The sequence below is a fragment of the Rhea americana genome, unplaced genomic scaffold (assembly GCF_003343005.1).
Source record: "Rhea americana isolate MKP2758 unplaced genomic scaffold, rheAme1 scaffold_83, whole genome shotgun sequence".
NCBI classification, from domain to species: Eukaryota; Metazoa; Chordata; class Aves; order Rheiformes; family Rheidae; genus Rhea; species Rhea americana.
The window spans coordinates 695,680-716,500 of NW_028187012.1; the positions used below are offsets into that span (position 1 = coordinate 695,680).

At 41.4% G+C, this 20,821-nt stretch overlaps 1 protein-coding gene across 4 annotated transcripts in view; it reads left to right on the plus strand.

The window, feature by feature from the left end:
• Positions 1-20,821, plus strand: part of GRAMD2B (GRAM domain containing 2B) — a 43,225-nt gene that overhangs the window by 10,583 nt on the left and 11,821 nt on the right. For 2 of the 4 annotated variants that reach the window (XM_085323200.1, XM_085323201.1), the window contains exons 1-5: positions 11-97; positions 13,833-13,955; positions 16,053-16,140; positions 16,823-16,889; positions 17,841-17,944. In XM_085323200.1, the coding sequence (XP_085179326.1) occupies positions 15-97; positions 13,833-13,955; positions 16,053-16,140; positions 16,823-16,889; positions 17,841-17,944 (465 nt within the window). In that variant the 5' untranslated portion in view covers positions 11-14. Of the gene's footprint in view, positions 1-10; positions 98-13,832; positions 13,956-16,052; positions 16,141-16,822; positions 16,890-17,840; positions 17,945-20,821 lie in introns of those variants that run through there. The other 2 variants (XM_085323202.1, XM_085323203.1) reach the window with 1 other exon arrangement.

Consider the following 20,821-nt stretch of genomic DNA (forward strand, 5'->3'; position numbering starts at 1 on the left):
CGCCCGCCGCGGCCATGGCGGAAAAGCGCCCCGCTGGGCAGGCAGCGCGGGTGGGAGTGGTGTCTCCCGAGCTGTCGTGTCGCCGGCCCGCAGGCAGGTGCGTTTCCGAAGTGTGCGTGGCCGTGAAGGCTGCGGCCGGGGGGAACTTGCTCGCTGGATAGCACTGGGAAGCGGAGTTCCTTCTAAGTGCGCTCACGGAGGCCAGCGATCGGTGACTTCAGGTTATAAACGAGGCACTAACTCCCCGAGCTGCYCCAGAGCCTGCCGGCTTCGGGCCTTGGGTCCTGGTGCCCCGCACGGCTGTGCCCGGCAGTCTGATGAAGCTCTTCAGGTAGGTGAGATCCGCTCCCGAGAGCGGGGCTGGCCAGGAGTCGCGAGCCCGAGACGGGCCGTCGGAAGCGTAACGGCAGAGGCAGCGTGGGCGCCCGAACTGGCTGAACCTCCGCCTCGTCTGCGCTCGTCGAAGTGTTTCGGTCCTTCCTAGCCGCCGTGATACGGGGCAGAAGGCTCGTCGCCGTTACTGTCCTCTTCAGCCCTCGGTTTTGCCCTTCCAGTAAAACACAGGTGCTGTGCTGGGGGCTGCAAAGTGTGCAGCACGAGGACAAAAATACTGGGCTAGGGGAGAGTGTTGAAATGCCTTGTCCTAGATGTTCTTTTAAGCCTTTATGGGTAGAGGAGAAAAGTTGGAATTCGCTTGTCAAACCCCGTTTTAAGTGACAAGTGGATCCTTCTGAAAAAGTGTTGTGACTGCGAGTTAGCCTCAGAAGTTGAGTGATTTTGGTGTGACTGAAGTAAAATTATAGGGGGGTAATTCAGCTGAAGAGCAGTGACAGAATCTTGGGTTTGGTTCAGAGCTGGAACTGAACTGGCAAGTTAGCCCCCCCCCCAAAAAAGGTTGAGTTTGGCGATTTTTTTTATTATTATTGTTTGTTTTAGTTCATAAGTAAGTAAGGTTTTGTGGGTTTGTTTTTCCATCCCCTTTGTGTATTGCCAAGAAACAATGTGCAACCAGAAGAGCTCATGCTGACCTCTACTTGAAAGAAATGCTGGCAGAGTTTAGAGGCTCGTGGAACCTTACAGCRCTTTCCAGTGCCCAGGGGATTCGTTTATGTGTGCGTAGTTATCTATACTGCTTGAAATTCAGGCATGCTTAACTGTATGTTCGCTTYAGAGATGAATTTTATAGCTCTGTGTGCTTCTGTTACCACAACAGCCTCCATGAGGGATAAGCAGTTCTGAAGGATTTAAGTTCTAAGTGGGGGTTAGGTTAGAGGAGCGTTTGAAAGGAGGAGATTATTTRCAGGGATCTTGGAAACTTGTATACAAACAGTTAAATGTGTTCACATTAGTTAAAGAATGGGCTTCTCTGGTACGTTTAATAACATCATCTTTGTGATGYTTACAGTACAACTTTGAGTTGTACAACCTTAGTGATAACATGAACTGGAAGATGTGCACAGGTACAGTGCACACCCAAAATAGTGATGGGCTGAAAATTTGTCATTCAGTTTAATGTTTCTCCCAAGAAAATCAGAAGTCCCTAGAACGCTGTCTATGTGAAGAACCCCGACCAGTGTGTCCTAATGTGGCCCAGGACCTAGGAGTTAACAGTCACATTATATTTAAAAGATGCTTACTGTTCTGATGCAAAAGGGAGATGTCCTTCTTTGGCACATTTTTTGATGGTCCTGAGCCTGTCTCAGAAACAGTTAGCCCCACTGCAAGGGCTGCTGGTGGAATAGGTGCTAAGTTCTTGAAAACAGAATGCAGCATGTTAAGGAGGAATGGCAGAAATCTAATAACAAGCAGTTCTTACACAGCGTCAGACTCCTCTCAGACACGCCTGGTTCTGCTGAAGTCAGTAGGGCATTTTCTGTTTTCCACAGATTGAATCGTTCTGTACATCTTTTAGTCTGCAGTATACACTAGTATTTGTACCCTGTCCTGAATTCCACTGACAGGAACCGCTCTGCTGTATGTGTTCCCTTTTTAACTCCAGTGAACACAATCTGCTGGCTGGAGAGAAAAATTTAGGTGTGCTCTGTAACAAATTAAATCATAGAAGTGGGCCTCCTTCTCAGGATGTTTACCTCAGAGTTGGCCTTTTTTTTGCTTCCATCTATACTGCAATAGAGTCCATGTTTCAATGGTGTTTTGTGGGACAGGTTGTCAGGTGAAACTATTTCTTAAGTGTTAATCGGGTAATTAATTTTTTATGTGTTCGTTCATATCTTGTCTGCTATGCAACATACCTTGTGCTGAATGCTGTCATTTACCATTCCTGCGTGCGTGCAAATTCCCCAGCAACCTGATGAGCACTAATAGAGGAAGGGTAACGTTTGTTCTGGGTTTTTTTGCATGACATAAGATGACTTCCTGGGCCTAAAACCATTAAATCTGTCTGTATTTAGGCAACATACTCGGCTACAGTATGCCATGTGATTTGTTAAGAAGCTCACTGGTAAGATGTTGCTAACATTAAGGGGCACTTTGTCCTCTTACAGCATAAGGTAGTATCCAAGTACAGAGTATAACTTCAAGAAATCATGAAGCTGGGGTTTAATCTGTAATATATATATATATATATATATATATATATATATATATATTTGGAGTAAAACTTACATATTGAGAAAAATGTGCTTCTGAAAGCACTAGAAAATGCTTACATGTGAATGATACTCTCCAGGGAGTAGAGAGAATGCAATTTTTAAGGCTTGTGTTTCTCTGATGTATAATGCTGCAGCAGCTGATGTTAATTCATCAATTGGTAAACAGTTATGAGGTTAAAAATGACTGTTTCACCTTTGCATGATTGCAGCTCACTAACTTTTGTTCTAAATGATTGCTTGAGACGAATGCAAAATGCAGAAAGGTAAGTGGAGGCTACTTATAACTGATTCAGAGTTACTGTACAACTCATAATATGGGCAGCTGCCTGTAATTCAGCACTCACCCAGGTTAACTCCTTTCCAACAGCCAAACTTCTGCTGTTTTTACTTGGTGGGGGGAAACAGGGTGAAAGAAGATGTAGATGTATGCCTACATTATACATCTACTTTTGGTAGATCAGGAATTTTACATACTTGAGGTCATGTTTTTTAACTTTCCTTTTTAGTTCTTCCTTATTTTTTTTTAGTGGTAATTATAATACGTGACCTGAAAATAAGGTTAGGATTGCAAAGTGAAACGCTTAAGCTTGAGATGTGACAGGAGAGAGGTTTCTAAGCTGGATGACCTCCATTTGTTCATGATGATGGTCTTTTAATTGCTCTTTTTTTTTTGTTTGCTGTTATTCTTATTTTGCATATATGTGCTTAAGTTATAAAAGCAGGCTTTTCAGTAGTTGTATGTGTGTTTTAATACATAAACGCATATCTCGTGAGTCTGAACAGACTTCTTTAGTACCTCAGTGCCTCTGTGCTGAGGTACAGAGGCTAACCTGAGCCTGGCTAAGCACTGGTTAACCTGAAATGCTCCACATGTATTGCCTTTACTATTTAGTTGCAGAGATAGTTGTTTGTTGACAACAGAGTATTCTTTACCTGTAAGCTTTGGGCAGTGGGATTCATTGATGATATTTGACAGGTGATGCACAAACATAGTGATTTTTTTGTTCCTGTCGTCTCCATAAAATTGAAATTGTGGTTAGAAGAGTTCAGTCCTTATCTAGTGATACACATGGTTGGGACTTGTGATCTTAATGCTTTGCAAGCGGCTGCAAAGTCCATATATATTGCAGTGATTAATCAGAAAGAATACACTCATTTAACCTCAGCCAGACTAGGAAAAAAGAAGCAAACTTCCTAAGGYGTTAAACTAGTTGTAGTATCGCATCCGCTGTATCCCACGTAGAGCTTTCTCTAGCCTAATTTCCTTTGTGACCGTAGGAGAAGTCAGAACCTTCAGCCAGAACACGCAGAACAGGTTGATCTGTTCAGACTAGTGTTACWGTTATGCCAGAGATCTTTTATTTGGTCTATCAATCTTTAAAGATGGTTTGGGATTCTTTTGGTATGTACTTAAAACAGAATCTCTAGGTAGCAGTCTGGATCCAGCTGTTTGGCAGAGGTCTTCKCAAATATTGTCAGGCCACAGCAAATTCTTTCCCTGAAGATAATAGGTAGATGGCAAGACAAGCTGTCTGCGGTTCTCCTCTCTTCCTTGGGCGTAACTTCATCGAGAAACTTTCTGAGCTATCCAAAATAACAGAGGATTCTTACTGTTTTCCTGCAGAGAGACTTAAACAAAAAWTTTAAATGTCTGTTCTTTATTTTAGAAAATGGAAAGGTCAGGGAAGATTCCAGGAGTTCGCAGGCAACTGCTCCCAGACAGCCCACTAYATAGAGCTTGTAAAATAGGTTAGTGTGCCGTTTCACGCTGGGATGGTTGTTACAGTGATGAAGCACTGAGAGATGAGACACTTAAGTAAAAGGAAGAACCGGGCGCTGTAGTATACGTACAAGGGAAAATGCAGTTACCTCTTCTAATCCCCTTGGAACTGAGCTATAGCGCTTTATTTGAAGCACTCACTTCCTTTAACAAACTTTTACCTGACATTGGCCGGCTTGTACCTCCACCCTTGAAAAATATGACACTAAAGTGAGGAAGATTAATACGCTTTCAGAAAGAGTGGTACAAAATAATGTGAAAATGTTTTACAGGTAGTCAGGCAGCAGAGAACCTCAGCAGGATAAGGGATATAGAGGCAGGGTGAAGCTTTCCTCCTCTGTGCATAGGAGGAGGAGCACTTCTGGTTACTTTACTATGAAGCGATAGTTCCCGAGGTCACCAAGAAGATCTCTCACGCTGAAATGTGCCTTTTCTAAACATCTGTTCTGGTAGGCACTTCAGCAAGGTTTTAGCCCTCTGGGAATGCTGCACTAGAAGAAATGCAAAGCTTGGGAGTGATGTGCAATAGTGGCAGACAAAATACTACGGTTAGCTACCTTGGTAAAATGATACAGTCCTTTTTCCTTTTCTGAGAAATTGGGCTRTGTTGAGCCTGACATCCTTTCTCATCCTTAAAGTACAGTTTCAACTGCCTTTGGAGGGTGGCTTTGGAAGCCTTTAATACTAAGTGCCCTATCAGTCCATCTGTTGGTGGCTACCTTCTGCTTCCCTCCCTCTTACTACCTTTTCTCAACAACAGTAAGAAAAGACTGTATTAAGTTTTTGTTTGTTTTTTCTTCCCTTCTAGTTTAGGTAGTTTGTAGAAAGATGGACCAACTAAGCTAAGGCATCTTGATGGTAATTTTGTAGTTAATATCTGCTCTGGAAGAGCTATTTAGGCTTGTCTGGCCTTGTCCTGGGACAGAAGGAACACTAGTACAAAAGGCTATTGTGTAGCAAAATGGCATATATACTCATTCTTGCCCACTTATAATATGTGCAAATGTGTTATTGCCAGCATAGAAGGGAGTGGGTGTTGCTGTGGAAGACAGCATGTGGCAGTGGAAGTCTTCGTATTGGAGAAGGAAGCTTGTGGAACGTTTGGACTCATGCTCCGGGACACAGAAAACAGAAAGGCAAAGTGACACTAGTAGGGATCTGAACACCGTGTGTCACATCTGATTTTAGTAAGAATGTTTGTCTTCAGGACTATAGAAGAAAAATACTTCATAGGCAATGTCCCAGTCAAAGGAGTTGTTATGGAAAACACTGCTTAGAACCATTGTTGGAAATTAAGATTTCCTACTGTGAAATAGTATCTCTTGTATTAGATTATGCAGGTTGCCCTGATCATTTCTATGAAAGCGTAGACATGGATGTAGGAAAAAGGGTAGGTTATAAAGATACTTATAGGAAATTCAACGTTGCCAGACCCTTGGGGAGCAGGGAGCCTGCAATAGTTGCTTTGTGTTGATCATTTTCCGTCTTTGATGGAAGGTGGAGTGAAACTGGGTAGATGGACACAGCTAATCTGTTTGCTTTCATCTCAGCGTTGTACGTTAGGCCTTATTGTGCACTGTTCTAGCTGGGGAAACTACAAAAAAAAGTTGTAGTCAGACATCCCATGAAATACCTGTCTGAAATTTGCTTTGCCCAAATAGCCCTGGGATTTGGGGAGAGGGGGAAGGGTGACAAGGAGAGTTGCCTTTTTAAGCACAGGAATCTAGTGACTGTGGGTGATCTACTGTTGATATCATTTGTCAAAGAAAGTGCTATACGATCAAACTATAATCTTTTCTTCTCTTTGTGGATGTCCTGATTGTAGAACCTAAAAGATTTTTTTTCTACTATTACATCGATTTAAAATACTTTGTATACAGCATGTTGAGTCATTATTTCTAAAAGTGCCATAAAAGGAGAAGCTTATGTTCAAGTAATCCTTAGCAACCTCAGTTTATAATTTTATTTTTCTTCAGCAGTGTAGGAAGGAATAAATGTGTGTGTAGGATTGCTCCAAATCTCTTAGTGTTCTTCATCCTTATAGCAATAGTTCATATAATTGCTGGTGTCTGAGTTTCTCTCTCTCGGCCAATATGCATTACACCATGTCGAGGCATGTTGCTGTACAGCTATTCCTTCAAAGAGCAGAGATACAGCTTCTGACTGCRAGGCCAAATTTATCTGCTTATGCTGTGGTGATTGGGCCTCACTTGTAAAGATGCTTCTGTTGTTCCTGGGAGAAATTTGTTGTTTCTGAGTTACGTAGCAGCCCTAACTTCTGTATTGGGTTAGATCCCTCAGGAGCCAGACAGAGCACATGGGTTGTATATGGTTGCAGGTTTTTTTCCCTTTAATTTAGTATGAATAATTGGTAGCCCCAAGATTTAGGTGCTTTTGCCTCTCTTCTGCACTGCGAAGAAATTGTAGCTCACGAATGCTTCTTTCTTTTCCTCTTTTTCTGTCACCTCTGAAAGTTRAAGATAAAAATGTGGCCTAATGTAAGGTTGCCATTTGCTCTTCAGTAGGCACTGTGAGCCTGTCTTTTGTCTTTCCATTTTAGAGAACGAGTTGGATTAGAACCAGTSAGTAGAGAAATCTTTCCACCTGAGAGCTTCCAGCTGGAAAATGAAAAGAGCATGCGCTCCAGTCCAAAGCAGATAGGAAGAGGTGTTTTTCCCTTAAGATCTTCTGCTTCAAATGCTTTCAGAAGTGTGTCTATCAGGTAGATCTGTGTAGTGTTCCGTGCTGGATTTGGCCATGCCTTTGTGTAGATAAACAACTGTTGAACATCCTGCTGAGACTCCCATGGAAACTGCATCATGGGAGTCTTGTGGGGTTGGGTGAAAAGATATATTTGAAAGGACTTTAGCTCTTTGAAGCGGGTRTCTGGAATGGAAACTCCTGAAAAGACAAGAGAGTTGATGACTGGCGTTCCTGTTCTAGTGTTAATAAAATATCTTGTTATAGACTCTCGTATTTCAGAGCACTGGGAATTCTTCTGCTTTTTTTTTTCCTGTGGAACTTGATAGCAGTCTGGTTTTGATTAGACAGGGAATACAGGCAGTTAATAATAGATGGTATTTAGAACAGAGAATTTACATGCTTGCTAATGACGTCTGCAGTGTCACAGTGATCTCGCTGATGTCTAAGCGGTAGGGTGGTGTGAAACTTGACCTGGTTATTATGTGAAATGTCTACTGAACTTAAAGCTGATACTTTAATCTTTAACAATACTGGAGGATTTGTTCAATATTAACTCAAAAATTACATTATCCTTTTAATAAGGATATAGAAACAGACATCTGAAACTACTCTCATATAAGTAATTGTTTCTTAGAGATAGCTATGAAATAGAACATAGTGAATATTTCTGAAATTAATTACTGTCTCTGATCTATAAAGTAAGATCCACAATAAGCAAAATACTCTAACAGGCTGGATGCTCTTTCAATGCCAGATGCTATCTTAATTCCACCTGTGCCCAGAGACCTGTTTCACTGTAGAAATGCRTAGAATAGCCAGCAGCATATATCCATGTGTACCCATCCACAGGCATATGATATTTAATTAACATGCCACTGTATAACTTTACCTCCACTGTGCTGTGTTTGACTGCTTTCTCGTGAGAAGAGTTAGCCTTTTCCAAGAACAACTTGAGTTATCTAGTTTCTGTGTTTCCAGTTTCTGACATGTTGTACTTAACCCAGTTTGGTTCATACCTGTTCGTTCTGATGAACCAACCCTTTCGCTCGTGCAGAGCTTTCCACCTCYGCTCCCTCAGTAATGCCTTGTTGCTCCCCTTCATCTCAGGCACAAACACATCTGTAGGCTCGCTCTCTCGTACAAAATACTTCAAAAGCAAATGCTGTACTCCCAGAGTCAGCTGTTTCATTTAGGGTATACTTAAGGCTGGAAAACAAACAACATACTGAGCATATTACATTAGAGAAATACCAAATGTATTATGTGGGGGTAGATGATGGCTGTCTGGAAAGCCTATTATAGCAGCTGTTAAGCAGGGGTTTTTTTTGTGATCAGTTTACCTTGTAGTTCATTTTCTGTCTGTTTTGATAGTAYTGGAGTCTCAGTGACTATTAGTGTTTGGCCTTCGGATTGCTCAGTAAAAATGGTACTTGGTCTTAGAAGAAGATTAAAACWTGCCTCAAACATAGGAGATCTATTTTCTCACGTAAACAGTGCCTTGTGCCACAGCACTGGAGTATGGCTAGTCTGGGCGTCTTGCCCTCTGAGTGATGAGACTTTGCAGGGACATCTTGGACATCTGAAYGCTTGACTTCAGCACTGTTGTTAGCTTATCCAGTACAGAGACCATTCTGATTTGCTGTGAAAAGGACAACAGGAGAAGTCTGCCCAGGGYGGGAAAGGTATGGGATGAGGCAATGCAACTGGATTAGGTAATGACTACAAGGTCTTTGGAAAAAGCACAGTTTTGAATACGTATGTCCCCAAGAAAGATCCATCCCCACTGGAGCGGGGTAGAAAAAAGGGTTAGTGGAATGGGGGCACTTGTCTTCTGGAAGAGGACCAAAAGATGGCAGTATGCATTTAACCTAGCAAAGTGAAGGCTGGGGTAGCTGTTTCTGGTTGCTCCTTTAGGGAAAGATAAGGCAACCTTGGGCTCTTATCCTTTCAAGCATATCTCCTTTTACYCACCTACAGCCATTTCTGCTTGAAGCATGCTGCTTGGATAGCCCTCTTCATTCWGCTCCTTCTCCACAGCTGTCTAATTGCTGCTGTTGCAAAATTAATCTCTTACCCCGTTTAATCTCTTTTATACAGGAAACAGAGCTCCCATAGTATCTATGATATAAGRTATCCCATACATATGTGGCCCATCCTCAGAGTGAATGTTGCAGCAGTACTGATTCCTGTCAAACATTAAGAAAATATTGGTGTGCCTGTGGTTTTGGAAACAACTGAAGTCATTACTGACATCTGTGAKGTGTCAAGGCACCTTTTTCCTCCTACGTAGCTGATGTGCAATCTGTTGGCTGGGGGACTAGCTTGATGCAGCTCTTTGTGGCTTTTGAACTTCTTTTAAAGCTGTTGCCCGAGCTGCTTGGTCTCCTTGATATTCCTCGTGAGAGGTCTGAGGATACTTTGTAAAAAGGTGTATGTGGTGGTGGATTAGACAGTTACCATTCTACAGTTTCGTAGGTCTTTCTCTTACATGTGCCTGAGAAGTGTTTATGCTGGTAAGACTACTGAGGTCTTAAAATACAAATGTTATTTCATTAAGGGTTACTTTTCAAACTGTGGTCTATAAGTGCATCTTTTGCATTATTTCTCTTCAATGCTTCTCATTCAAACCAGTTTTGAAGGGAAGAAGAAAATAATTTTAGAATCCTGATGACTTTTTTTTTTCCTTGAAAAATCCCCGGTGAATTAATGTGACACTTTAAGCATAGTTTTCACAGGAATTCTGAATYTTCCAGGTTCTAGAGAAGATGAGGTCCAAACAAAAAAGTCATTTGAAGTTCAGAAAACTTTCTGCAGTACAAAGAACTTGATTTACATGTCTMTCACAAAGCTTTTGTGTTTTATAGAAATTATGCAAGTCAGAAGAGATCAGTTACCTCTGTCTCTTAAAATGCATTTTCTAATAATTCTTCTCTGAACACTTAATTGGAAGGAAATTTACTCCACTGCTGTGGTTACTGTATTTCTTTGCCCTTTCCTTTTGCTGTGACTTAATCTTAAATTACTCAGGTTAGTTATTGATGTATATTTTAAAAATATGTATGTTTTTGCAGGAAGTTTCCCTACGAGGCTTATAACTTTTTTGACCTTTGCTTAGTTTACAAGGATATGATCCCATAGTAAGTACAAGCCTTAAATTTAATTTAAAATATTCCCTATGACAACCTTTATTTTGGAGAATGGACAACTTTTATTTCAGCATTTATTTGAATACCAGTACTGGTATTTAGTAGCAGTACTGAATATAGAATACATCTTAAATATAAAAAAATGTGTATTTTCGTATCAATAAAGCCATAATGCYTCAAAGTTTGTTTGCTTTGCCCTGGATTTTGCAAATATGGTTCACTTCTATGGAAATATTAACAACTGTAATAAGCATCACTTTAAGTGTCCTTTGAGCTTGACTTTTTTCCCCTCCTCCTTTTTTTTTTTTTTCATGGATTTCTGACTTTGCTGCTGCTTTTACAAAACATTTATGGGATGTGACATGCACACAAAAATGTAAGGAGCATTTTAATTTGTTAGAGACTTGATGGAAGATAATTTCATGGATTTTAGGTCATACCTGCCATCAGTGCTGCCCCAGAAGGTCAGTTAAAATAAGATTCTTCTGCTAGTTTAAAGATAGCTGCTAGGGACTTAGCTGCTATGTGAAGCTACAATTGTCAGAAGCATAAGGAAAAATCCTTACATGGTTTTTCATTAAGTGAGGTGGTGGGTGTATGGGAGGTGGGATGAAGGATAGTCACAGCAAGCCCGTGTTGGCTAGTAGGGACGTAGCTGGCTGGAAGTGCCAGTTGCATGTGTTTGTCTCCTCACACTTGATGTGTCTGGGTGCTCTCTCCATGCCAAGGGGCATCTCAGCTGCCACAGAGGATCCTGGTGACCATGAGAAGCTTGGGAGACCTCTGCTCTTCGCCTACCACGGGCAGCAGGACTAACATGCTGAGAGCCTTGCTTTATTCRCATAGTGTTTTGGCATCCAGATTTAATTTTGATTAGTAATTAGAAAAAGAGAGAGAAAAGAAAAAAATTTTAATAGTCTAGAATTAAATTTAACATACTGTGTTCAGTGCTGCTGCTCAATGGCAGTACTGCTATTCAAATAAATGCTGAAATAAAAAAGAGGAAAGCTGTCTATTCTCCAAAATAAAGGTTGTTATAGGRAATATTTTAAATTAAATTTCTAAGGCTTGTACTTACTATGGGATCATATCCTTGTAAACTAATCAAAGTTCAGAAAAATTAGTTATAAGCATTGTAATCAAACTGAAAGCAGCTGGAGGGAATAAGTCAAGACAGATTTGGAGRTAGTGATGGCTGATGGAGAAGGTGAGGAGCTCAGCAGCAGACAGAACAGTCCCACGAGCTTAACTGCAAAATAAGGGAGTTGATTGAGGGGGGCAGGAGAAATGAGTAGTAAGCGATGAAGCGTTTGAGAGAGTAACAAAACATGCAGCTGGCGACTCTATGAACGCAGGAGACGGCAGCACACCCAGGCTTTTACGGCCGCTCTCGAAGCGCTGGAGCCTGGTGAAGCTCCGTGCGGCTCTGAAAGCTCCGCTTGCTCGCGCCCCCGGGCGCTGCAAGTGTGCCCGCTCCCCTCRGAGCCGGGGGACGTGCAGGCGCCGGCCGCCCTCCTGCCCCCTGTGCAGAGCCGCCTGTGCCGCTGCGGTTAGCCAGCCGCATCCTGGGTCGGGGTCGCGATTCAAGGCAAGCCAGGAGGAATCGCGACGGAGGCTCGCTGAACCKGCCGAGGGTTGTTGCGTGCAAGGCCTGCCCCAAGCTCCTGAGGCGCCTCTAGCTCGGTGAGCGCAGGATCGTCGTGCGAGCTCGGAGGCCGAAGCCGCGGTGCGGAGGCGTGGGCTTGACGCGAGCCGCTGCGGCGGCGGGAGAGCCGGCGGCGGCGAGGGGCTCCAGGCAGGCTCGTGTCGGGTGTCCCTCGCCTCCCTCGAAGCCGGAGGCTTTCCCCGCGGGAAGCGGACGGAGGGCGAGAGCACGCGCGGCTAGGAGCTTCGCAGCGCTTGCCCTGTGCCGTGGCCGGGCAGTTCTCTCTGCTTAAARTTTCAGACCGGGTAAAACTTTGGGTTCGTTTGGATTTTTCCAGGTGGAAGATTGTATTCCRCTTAGACCTCTGAATTGCCCGCTTAATCCTAGTTTAGACTGGCTAAAATAAAAGCTGTTGCCTTGTGGTCAGGCAGGACAGATCCAGTCATGAGGTGATGGGGAAACGGTTGCTGCTTTTCCCCATTGCATTTGAGTGCTGTAACCGTTTCATGCGTGCACAAAGTGCCGATTCGGCCCCTCTCCGGTGGGAGCGTCGAGGGGGTGGGAGAGTGTTAGGTAGGGCAGTGGCTGCTCTAGGTAAACGTACGACCCTTAGGGAGAAAAGCCAAGCATCAGTAAGGCAAACACTCATCACTTGTGTTCTGTAACATAAATTCTGRTTTGGCTGCCAGGTAGGAGATGGCAGATCTCATTACGTGTTTTTTGGTGGTGGTTGGTATGTTTTTTCTTTCTTTTTTTTTTTAATGCCCTTCCTAAAAGAAAATGGAGATTAAATCAATCTGGGAACTTCTGTCAACAAAACTTCTGTCCTCAGAAGAAAATAAACTTTTTAGTGTCATGACACACTTCTGCGTGATAGCAGTGGCTGTGTTGTTGCTGTGAAACTGCAATGTCTGTATATTGTGTATTCATAATGTAAAACAGTATAATGAAAACTTTTGTACTGGAATGACTTTGGTCATTCCAGCCAGGCATTAAGTTACCTGACAACATAGCTTCACTTCCTTCTTCAATACTAGTAAGCTACCTGTATCTTTCTAGGGCTTTAGCCTCCCWAAGTAAGGGGTGTGTGTCTGTATCATATTTTATTTGAAGCACTGCTATTCTTGAAACCCTGTTTTTAATGACAGCTTTTTTTCCCCTTAAATTTTCTGAAAACTTCTGACATTTTCTGACATAATATTGCATTAGAAACTGATGAAAAGGGAAGCCAGGAGAAGACTCTTGATGGCATATCTCTTAGCCCTTAGACTCTAGTTTRTTAGCGTGTATTTCTAAGATGGGGTACACACTGTGAAGAGGCAATTCACTGTGAAGGGGCAATGCTGTTTTTGTAAGCTAAACCCAGTACTTCTGTTGCTTTGAGAGGACCCTTCATCAAGAAAATGCTACAGGTTGGCTCTCGTGGAAGATGTGTGTAACCAAGGGACAAAATAGGACCCACTGATTCAGAATGAAAAGATTCTGCTCAGAGAACTTTCCCCAGACTCGTCTTATAACACACAGCCACAAATACTTTGTTAAGTGCTAGGTCCTGTAATGTCTTTTTGCCAGCTTGCCAATCAAATTAATTTCCCTTCGTCATCAGGTTGAGTACTGAACACAGTCTCATTTAGGAAAAAAATCATTCCTATTGGAACAGAAATTAAAGCTACAAATGTTAAGAGTGTTGGAATATTTGTGGCTGTATTTCAGGTTTTAATCTCTTTATTGCTAGAATTTCAGTACAGGAGCTTATCTGAGTGGTTGCTCAGATGTGTAATACTGTCAAGTCAGTGGATGCAAACTTTTTGGTGTCTTRGTGTTAACAGAATGTCATAATTTTGTTCATTAATATGTTCTATGTCATCAACAAGTTGAAGTAGCTTTTGACATTGGTATAAAACCTGAAAAACACATTGTTATCTATTTTGTTTTTTATTCTGCAGTTCAGATGGAGAAAATGGATCAGATGAAAAAAGAAAGACAGGAAAATCACCAACTATATTGCTGCAAACCCCTTCCAGTGAAATGGAGTATCTTGATGACCGGAAAAAAGTTGGCGTTGCTAGGTAATGTCAACTTTCTGATCGTTAGATAATCGAAATGATTACAGCCCATTCAAAAGTCGAGAAGCAAGCTGTATCAGCTGCCATCATCCCAGTTGAGCTGGTAGCTGTGTGTAGTAGCCCAAATGAAGTTGTGCAAGTGTGCAAGCAGAGATCAGAGCCCCCTTCCAATGGCTGTCATATCATCCACCCCAAGCAGTCAGAATAGTGAGAATCTGGAGTTTTGAGTGGGGTTTTGCTCCCCTGTACTAGGGAAACATATGTTGCACTGATCGGCATCATTGCTGGTTACTTCCTTTTTGCAGCCATTAAAGCCTGAGAGGCAGTCAAACTGAGCTGCAGTTTGACTCCTGGGCTGTTTCTGGAGCACTGTATCCCTGGGTTAGTGATTGTGCACAGTAAAGACATGAATCTTAATTCTGTATTCTTTAACTGAGACACTGATGCTTTTTTGCAGTGTGTGTTGCATCAGATGATTACAATCATCTGTGCAAAAATGGACATTCTTCACATGTTGTAGAATTGGAGTGCACTTGAAAGTCTTCTAAAACAAACCAGATTAGCATTAAACTTCTGCCTTAAGAACTTGGATGCAAAACTTGCATACGTTTCACTGAGCAACTAATGCAAAAGTTAATAGTCAACCTGCTATTTTGGTTTCAGTTGTGAGGCTGATATTTATGAAATGTTACTTAACTTCATGAAATACCMTTTGAAGAAGTATGAGACTACCTTTTTAGTAAATCCTCCTTCCAGTCTCATCTTTATCATACAATTAATTGATCCTGCTGAAGAGGAGTTGACATAGTTTCGTTTTGTAAGGCTGTCTATAATTTAAGTTTGACCTAAGTGTTACACAGGGAGTGCACACACKCATGCTAGAGTTCTCTTCCATGAGGGACCACCAGAGAAATGATGCCAGTCTCCCTGCCATCTAAATCAGTCCTACTGTGTGGTCTCTTTCCTCAGTTTAGCTCATCWCAACAGCCCTTGGGCTCCCCCTTTCCCCCTTTACTTTTGGAAGCCCTGACCATTTCAAGTCTAGAAAACTAAGGAAGATGTACCATGGGGGATAAGGTGCAGAGATGGAAACTAAGTATTTTGTAGTACCTTTCTCTCTCCATCCTACCTTAGCACTTCACAGCACATGTTCTCCATGCCATTCAGTGAGGTCTTTGTTTTGTTCTCTCTTCTGCTCTTCCCAGTSTGTATCTGAACACCTCTGAAAGAGTCAGCTTATTTTGTAGCCCTTTTGTCTGTGCTATAAATGTGAGCTCTCAAGGATAATCTTTTCCACCTGATTTCTGAGGCAGTGTTGTCCCACCTCTATTTTTGTTATGCTAAACAAGGCACACTGACTTTCTCCTGTATAAAAACAAACAAAATTCACTTTCTCAGCCATTCTCAGACTTTGTGTACTTGTTCTTGTGTGTTTTTTGTTAGAGTTCTTGTGTGTTTTTTGTTTTCCTCCTCCCTCCCTCTGCACAGTACGAATGGCCGAAGCTGTACAAATACAACTTCTTATATAACTGGCACTTATAATTCCTCTTCGGGTACTGGGAACTTTGCCCCCAGAATTGTGGTTATCTTAATGATTTCCTTACATTACTGGTTCACAGCAGTCATCTGACTTGTGYGCCTATGCCACTTCTCTGTTTCACTTCTGTCTTCAAATGAGATCCCATTTTGTAGTAGAAGTTCATAGTTYTGAGTGCATTACCTTGCACTCTGTACTACTTCTATCTTACTTTCATTACTGTGCTATTAAAGAAACAATATTTTATGCATTCTCCAAAAAAGCCTTGGATTTAAGATCTGTGGTAATTAAGTTGTAGAAATGTCTTGAACTTGATTCTTCCCTGCTTCCAAGTAGAAGTTTAGAATATTCCTTTTAAAATAGACCTTCTGTGAAGGCTGCTGTGGTTTACCACTTAGATGTATTCCTCTTGAGTGCTAGTGTAATCCTTGATGAATCAGATAAGAGTTGCTGAAGAATTCATATGCTTCATGGAAATGCATGTGCTATTGATAACCACCAAGACTAATAAAATCAGATCGAGCATGTTATATGGATTTTTTCCCCTTCCCTCCCCTCCTCAGGACAAAGAACAGTACAGATAGTCCACCCATGACAATGGACATCAAGAACGACTCCAAGATTGAGAGGAAAAAACGTGTCTCAAATCAGGTAGTGCAGAGGATTTATTTAGCTGGGCCTCTTCAGCCTGGGGAAGAGAAGACTGAGGGGGGATCTTACCGATGTGTACAAGTACCTGAAGGGAGGGTGTCAAGGGGACAGGGACAAACTCTTTTCAGTTGCCCCGTGTGACAGGACGAGAGGCAATGGGCAGAAACTGAACCACAGGCAGTTCCGCCTGAACGTGAGGGGGAATTTCTTCCCTGTGAGAGTGACAGAGCCCTGGCACAGGTTGCCCAGAGAGGTTGTGGAGTCTCCTTCTCTGGAGATCTTCAAGGGCTGCCTGGACGCAGCCCTGTCTACCGTGCTGTAGGTGACCCTGCTTGAGCAGGGAGGTTGGACTAGATGATCTCCAGAGGTCCCTTCCAACCTTACTGATTCTGTGATTCTATTTGTATTTATATATACTTAGTAAATGCRTAACTACTGTGAGAGCACCCTCATTTAGCAATGTTATAGTTCAATGTAGCATAAGGACATAGGTTCCCTTCRTCTGTGTGCTGGAGTCTGGGTGGAGCAGGGTAAAGACTCAATAGACATATGGCAAAAATGGAGATTATGGTAGCTTTGGCAAGATGAGAATGTATTGAGGAGAGGAAATGGAATGGCTGCTTGATTTTAAAAATATCTAATGAGGCATTTATCTTTGGGCATGTGCCTTTTTGTATTCTAGCTGAAGGCAAATGCACACTTTCATAAGCTGTTTATGGAGGTTCCCATTGATGAGCCACTGAAACAAAGTAAGTATTAATCCCCTTATTATTGCTGACTCTGGAAGAAAGATACTGGTGGAAGAAAGATACTGGTGTCATTCAAGAGGCACTACCKGAACTGTAAAAGCCTTAAAAACTCYAGATGCCTGGAGCTGCAAGGCTTTCATCTTGTATGCACAGAGTGTTTCTGGTATAGTCTTGCAGAATTTTGATTTCTTAAATCTTGAGATGTTGGGCATCTTTGGGAATTGTCTGCTTTGTACTTCCAAACAGAGTAATCTCGTGTAACCCTTTGCTGGTACTCAAGTTTGTTACTTGATTAWAACAGAACTGGTCAGGTGCCAAGGTGAGGGGTTTTGTTGATGATGCTTTAAGATTTRAAAGCACTGGTAGGAGAAGGATTTTCCGATGTCTAAAGATTGATTTGTTCCCTGTGATAGCTGTAACAAATGAAGGCTATGTATGCATAACAGATCCTCCCTGAAAGAAGGAATACAAGGAAAGCAGTTTATGAATGAGATAAATGGTGTGCTCTGTGGCTACAAAGTTAGGAGTGTTTCACATGTGCTTCTGCCTCCATTGGTCATCTGGTCTGGACAAGTGCTATAGTTCTAGAAGTTTTGAGTTAAACCTCCTATTTCCCATAAARCTCTTTACATTTATGTAATACACTTACCTGACACATACTCAAAAGGTTTATGGGAAACTACGTTGTACTCTCAAAGTTTCTTGGCTTCTGGGAGCCAGTTGTACGTTATGTTTCAGTTTTTAGACTGTGGATGTTTTGAATCTGAACTTAGATTTGTGAAACTTTCTTTGAAACAGTAAGTTTTACTAATAGAAAAGTTTGACAATGTTTATCAAAAGATATAAACCTACATAGGTTATGGCTTTAAAGTTTAAAAAAAAAAAAAAGTTTTTTAAAAAGTTACCTTGGCTTGTGATTACCTTAATGATTAAAGAATATCTGTGTTTTAGGTTTTACCTGTGCTCTGCAGAAAGAAATTCTGTACCAAGGAAAGTTATTCCTCTCTGAAAACTGGATTTGCTTCCATTCCAAGGTTTTTGGTAAAGACACTAAGGTCAGTAATTTTTTTTATGTACAGAACAGTAATGCTATTCCCTTGGACTGTGGTCATCACCAGAAATTCGTGTTATTGTGCAAGGCTAGAATACTGCTAATACTTAGGCTGACTATTGCCAAATACAGTAACTGCTGTGCTGCAATGCCAAAAAGTTATTTCAGAGCTGGAGCGCTTCTATTATTGAAGACCCATTTCATCTCCCAAGGGATTTCCAGCATGGGGAAAAAAGTGATGGAGGGAAAGGATCTGACATGCAGCAATGAGGGCGCTGCCAAGCCCACATAGCAAAAACTGTACAAAAAACTTCTTTGGAAAAAGTATGAARAGGAGGAGGAGGAGGAGGCAAGGTTGAAAAACAAGGTCAAGACTGCAGTTGGAGAGCTGGAGGGAAGGGAAAAATCAAGCACGTTAAATGGAACAATTGCAGATGAAGAAACTAAATCAGGTTTCAGAGCTGAGTKGCTAAGGGCTGTGGGGGGATTCCTCTGGCTGCTCCTTCTGTTCCRCGTGAACTGAGAGGGGAAATCAAAACCAGTCTGCTAGGCATTTAATTCAGAGCCTAATGTGAAAAGCAGAAATGGGACCTGAATAGTCAGAAAGATGGTAACTTACTAGATCATTGTGTACTCTCTCTCAGTGCAGATAGCTGCAGCTATTGCAACTTYCAAGCTAGAAGCTTTTTCTACTATCAGTTACCCACCTAAGGCTTGGCCGCSTCAGGTGAATGCTACGCATACAGATAAAAAATTCTGTCTAACAGTTAGTGTTCTCGTTGTTTTGGAGGTCTGGGGTGTTTGTCTACATAAACTCAGATCTATCTTTGAGCTTTTATTAGGAAACAAAACTTGATTTACTGCAAAGATTTCTTTCTCAAGTACTTTCTTGAACAAAGTTGCAGTTTAGATCTAGACTCCTGCTTGGGGAATAGGGTGCTGAACTATACTGTACTTTAAGGAAATGGTATCCCTTTTCTCTGCTGGGATCTCTTTTGGTGATATACCACTTATTTTCAAAAGGACTTTTTAAAAGGTGAAATAGATTCAAATTTAAAGAATGATTAACGACACATTGCTCATAGTGAGATTATGGCGTGTTGTGCACTACTGCCTGGCTCAAGAAACGGAGTTATTGTTGGTTGCCAGTTAGTGGATGCCATTAGTCATGGGCAGCGCATGGATGCAGATAGTATGTGTGCTGGTGGAAGCCATATGGCGCAAAGAAAGGCTCAGAGACTATCGCTTCTAACTCATAGTAGCTATCTTGGGAAGTAGTTTTGTTGGAGCGATGCTGAGAAAAACCCTGTAAAAATAGATTAAGTTACTGTCTAAGTAATCTCCTGTTCAGCACAAATAAATGCGGATGGGTCTACTCCAAACTGAAGTGCAGCTTTCTAAAATTCTGATTAAGCTACATACATACATACAAAGTTTCACAAAACTCTATCAAGTAGAACAAAAAGACCTGGAAAAAGATCATGTAGAAAGATAATCATATAGTACTGGAAAGTGGATTTTTTTATATAATATCAACTGAGTTCCAGTTCTGTGGATATATGCATATTTATGTATGTATATGATACACAAAAGTAAAGGTATTAGAGGACTGAGCAGGGTAGGTTTAGTATTTTTAAATACGACTGTAGTGATAGCCATCTGTGTTCAACTCTGAGTGCCTATTTTTAAAAATACATTGGAAAAAAAAATAAGATCATTTAGGGAGTAAAATTGGTCATTTACTTCCCCCTGCATCTCATGTCAGAGCTTGGTTCAGCCACACAGAGCAGGCACAAGTATTTTTAGAAATGTCATCAACAAAACTTCAACAAAATATTGAAGAACCAGGGATATAATGAAGAATAATATAATGGGGGGAGGGGAAGAGGAAATCAAGCTTGACAGGAGGAAGAACCTTCTTAGCAGTAAGGTATATTGATAAAGTTGCCGTGAGACAAAAGTCTATCGCTTGGAACTTGTAGAACTCTCTAAACTTGTCAGAAGGAGCAGGATTACATGTTCTAACAAATCTTTCACTTTTCACTTCTCTTCTACCTAAAGAATTTTGGTTAATAAAAGTTTAGGGAGTGAGGGGTGAAACAGCCATACAAGGCAATAGCTCTGAGTCCGCAGTGAAAAAATTCTGCTTGTTTGAAAATAAAAGATCTCTGCTCCAGGACAGAATAAGCTSTGAAAGTCTGCACTGTTTCTACAGGTAGTTCTGCATTGGCCTGGGATCATTTTCCTGGGGCTAAATATCATCTTATACATTTTAGTTTCTATCCGTGTTGCTTAAAAGTAAGCCATATTTCCCAGAAGAATTTTTACTACAGATAAATAAAATACTTTACAGTGATTTCCCCATTTCAGTCTAGCGCTGGGATAAGAGTGCAGTAAGCAGGTACTTAATCACGCTTAAGCACTCTTTTGTCTTGGTTACAGTAATGTTATCCATGAAAATAGCATGCAGCAGAATGCCATTAACATTTCCAATTTAAAGCTCTTTGAGGTGAACTGAGCCAGTTAGACAACTTCTAAGTTGCATTTTTTGTTATAATCATCGTTCATGATTTTTACTGAAAAATCTCCAAAAGAAGTGAAGCCAATTCTATTCTGACTCATGATAGTTCTGTTTTTCCTGTTAAAGATGCTTCATAGCTGCCCTCTTCCCCCTCACCTGCCAATAAAAGTTTTTTATAAAAAGCATTACAAAATTTTGTGAAACAAGACAATGTCCAGTCCAAGAAGAAAAAGTGTAGTGGATGATCTGTTTAATGACCTGTTTTCAGAAGACTTGGCATCTTAAGCAGGACAGATAGCGTTCACATATTAAAAAAAAAAAAAAAATCTCCAGTGGTGCCTAAGTGCAAAAGATAGAGCT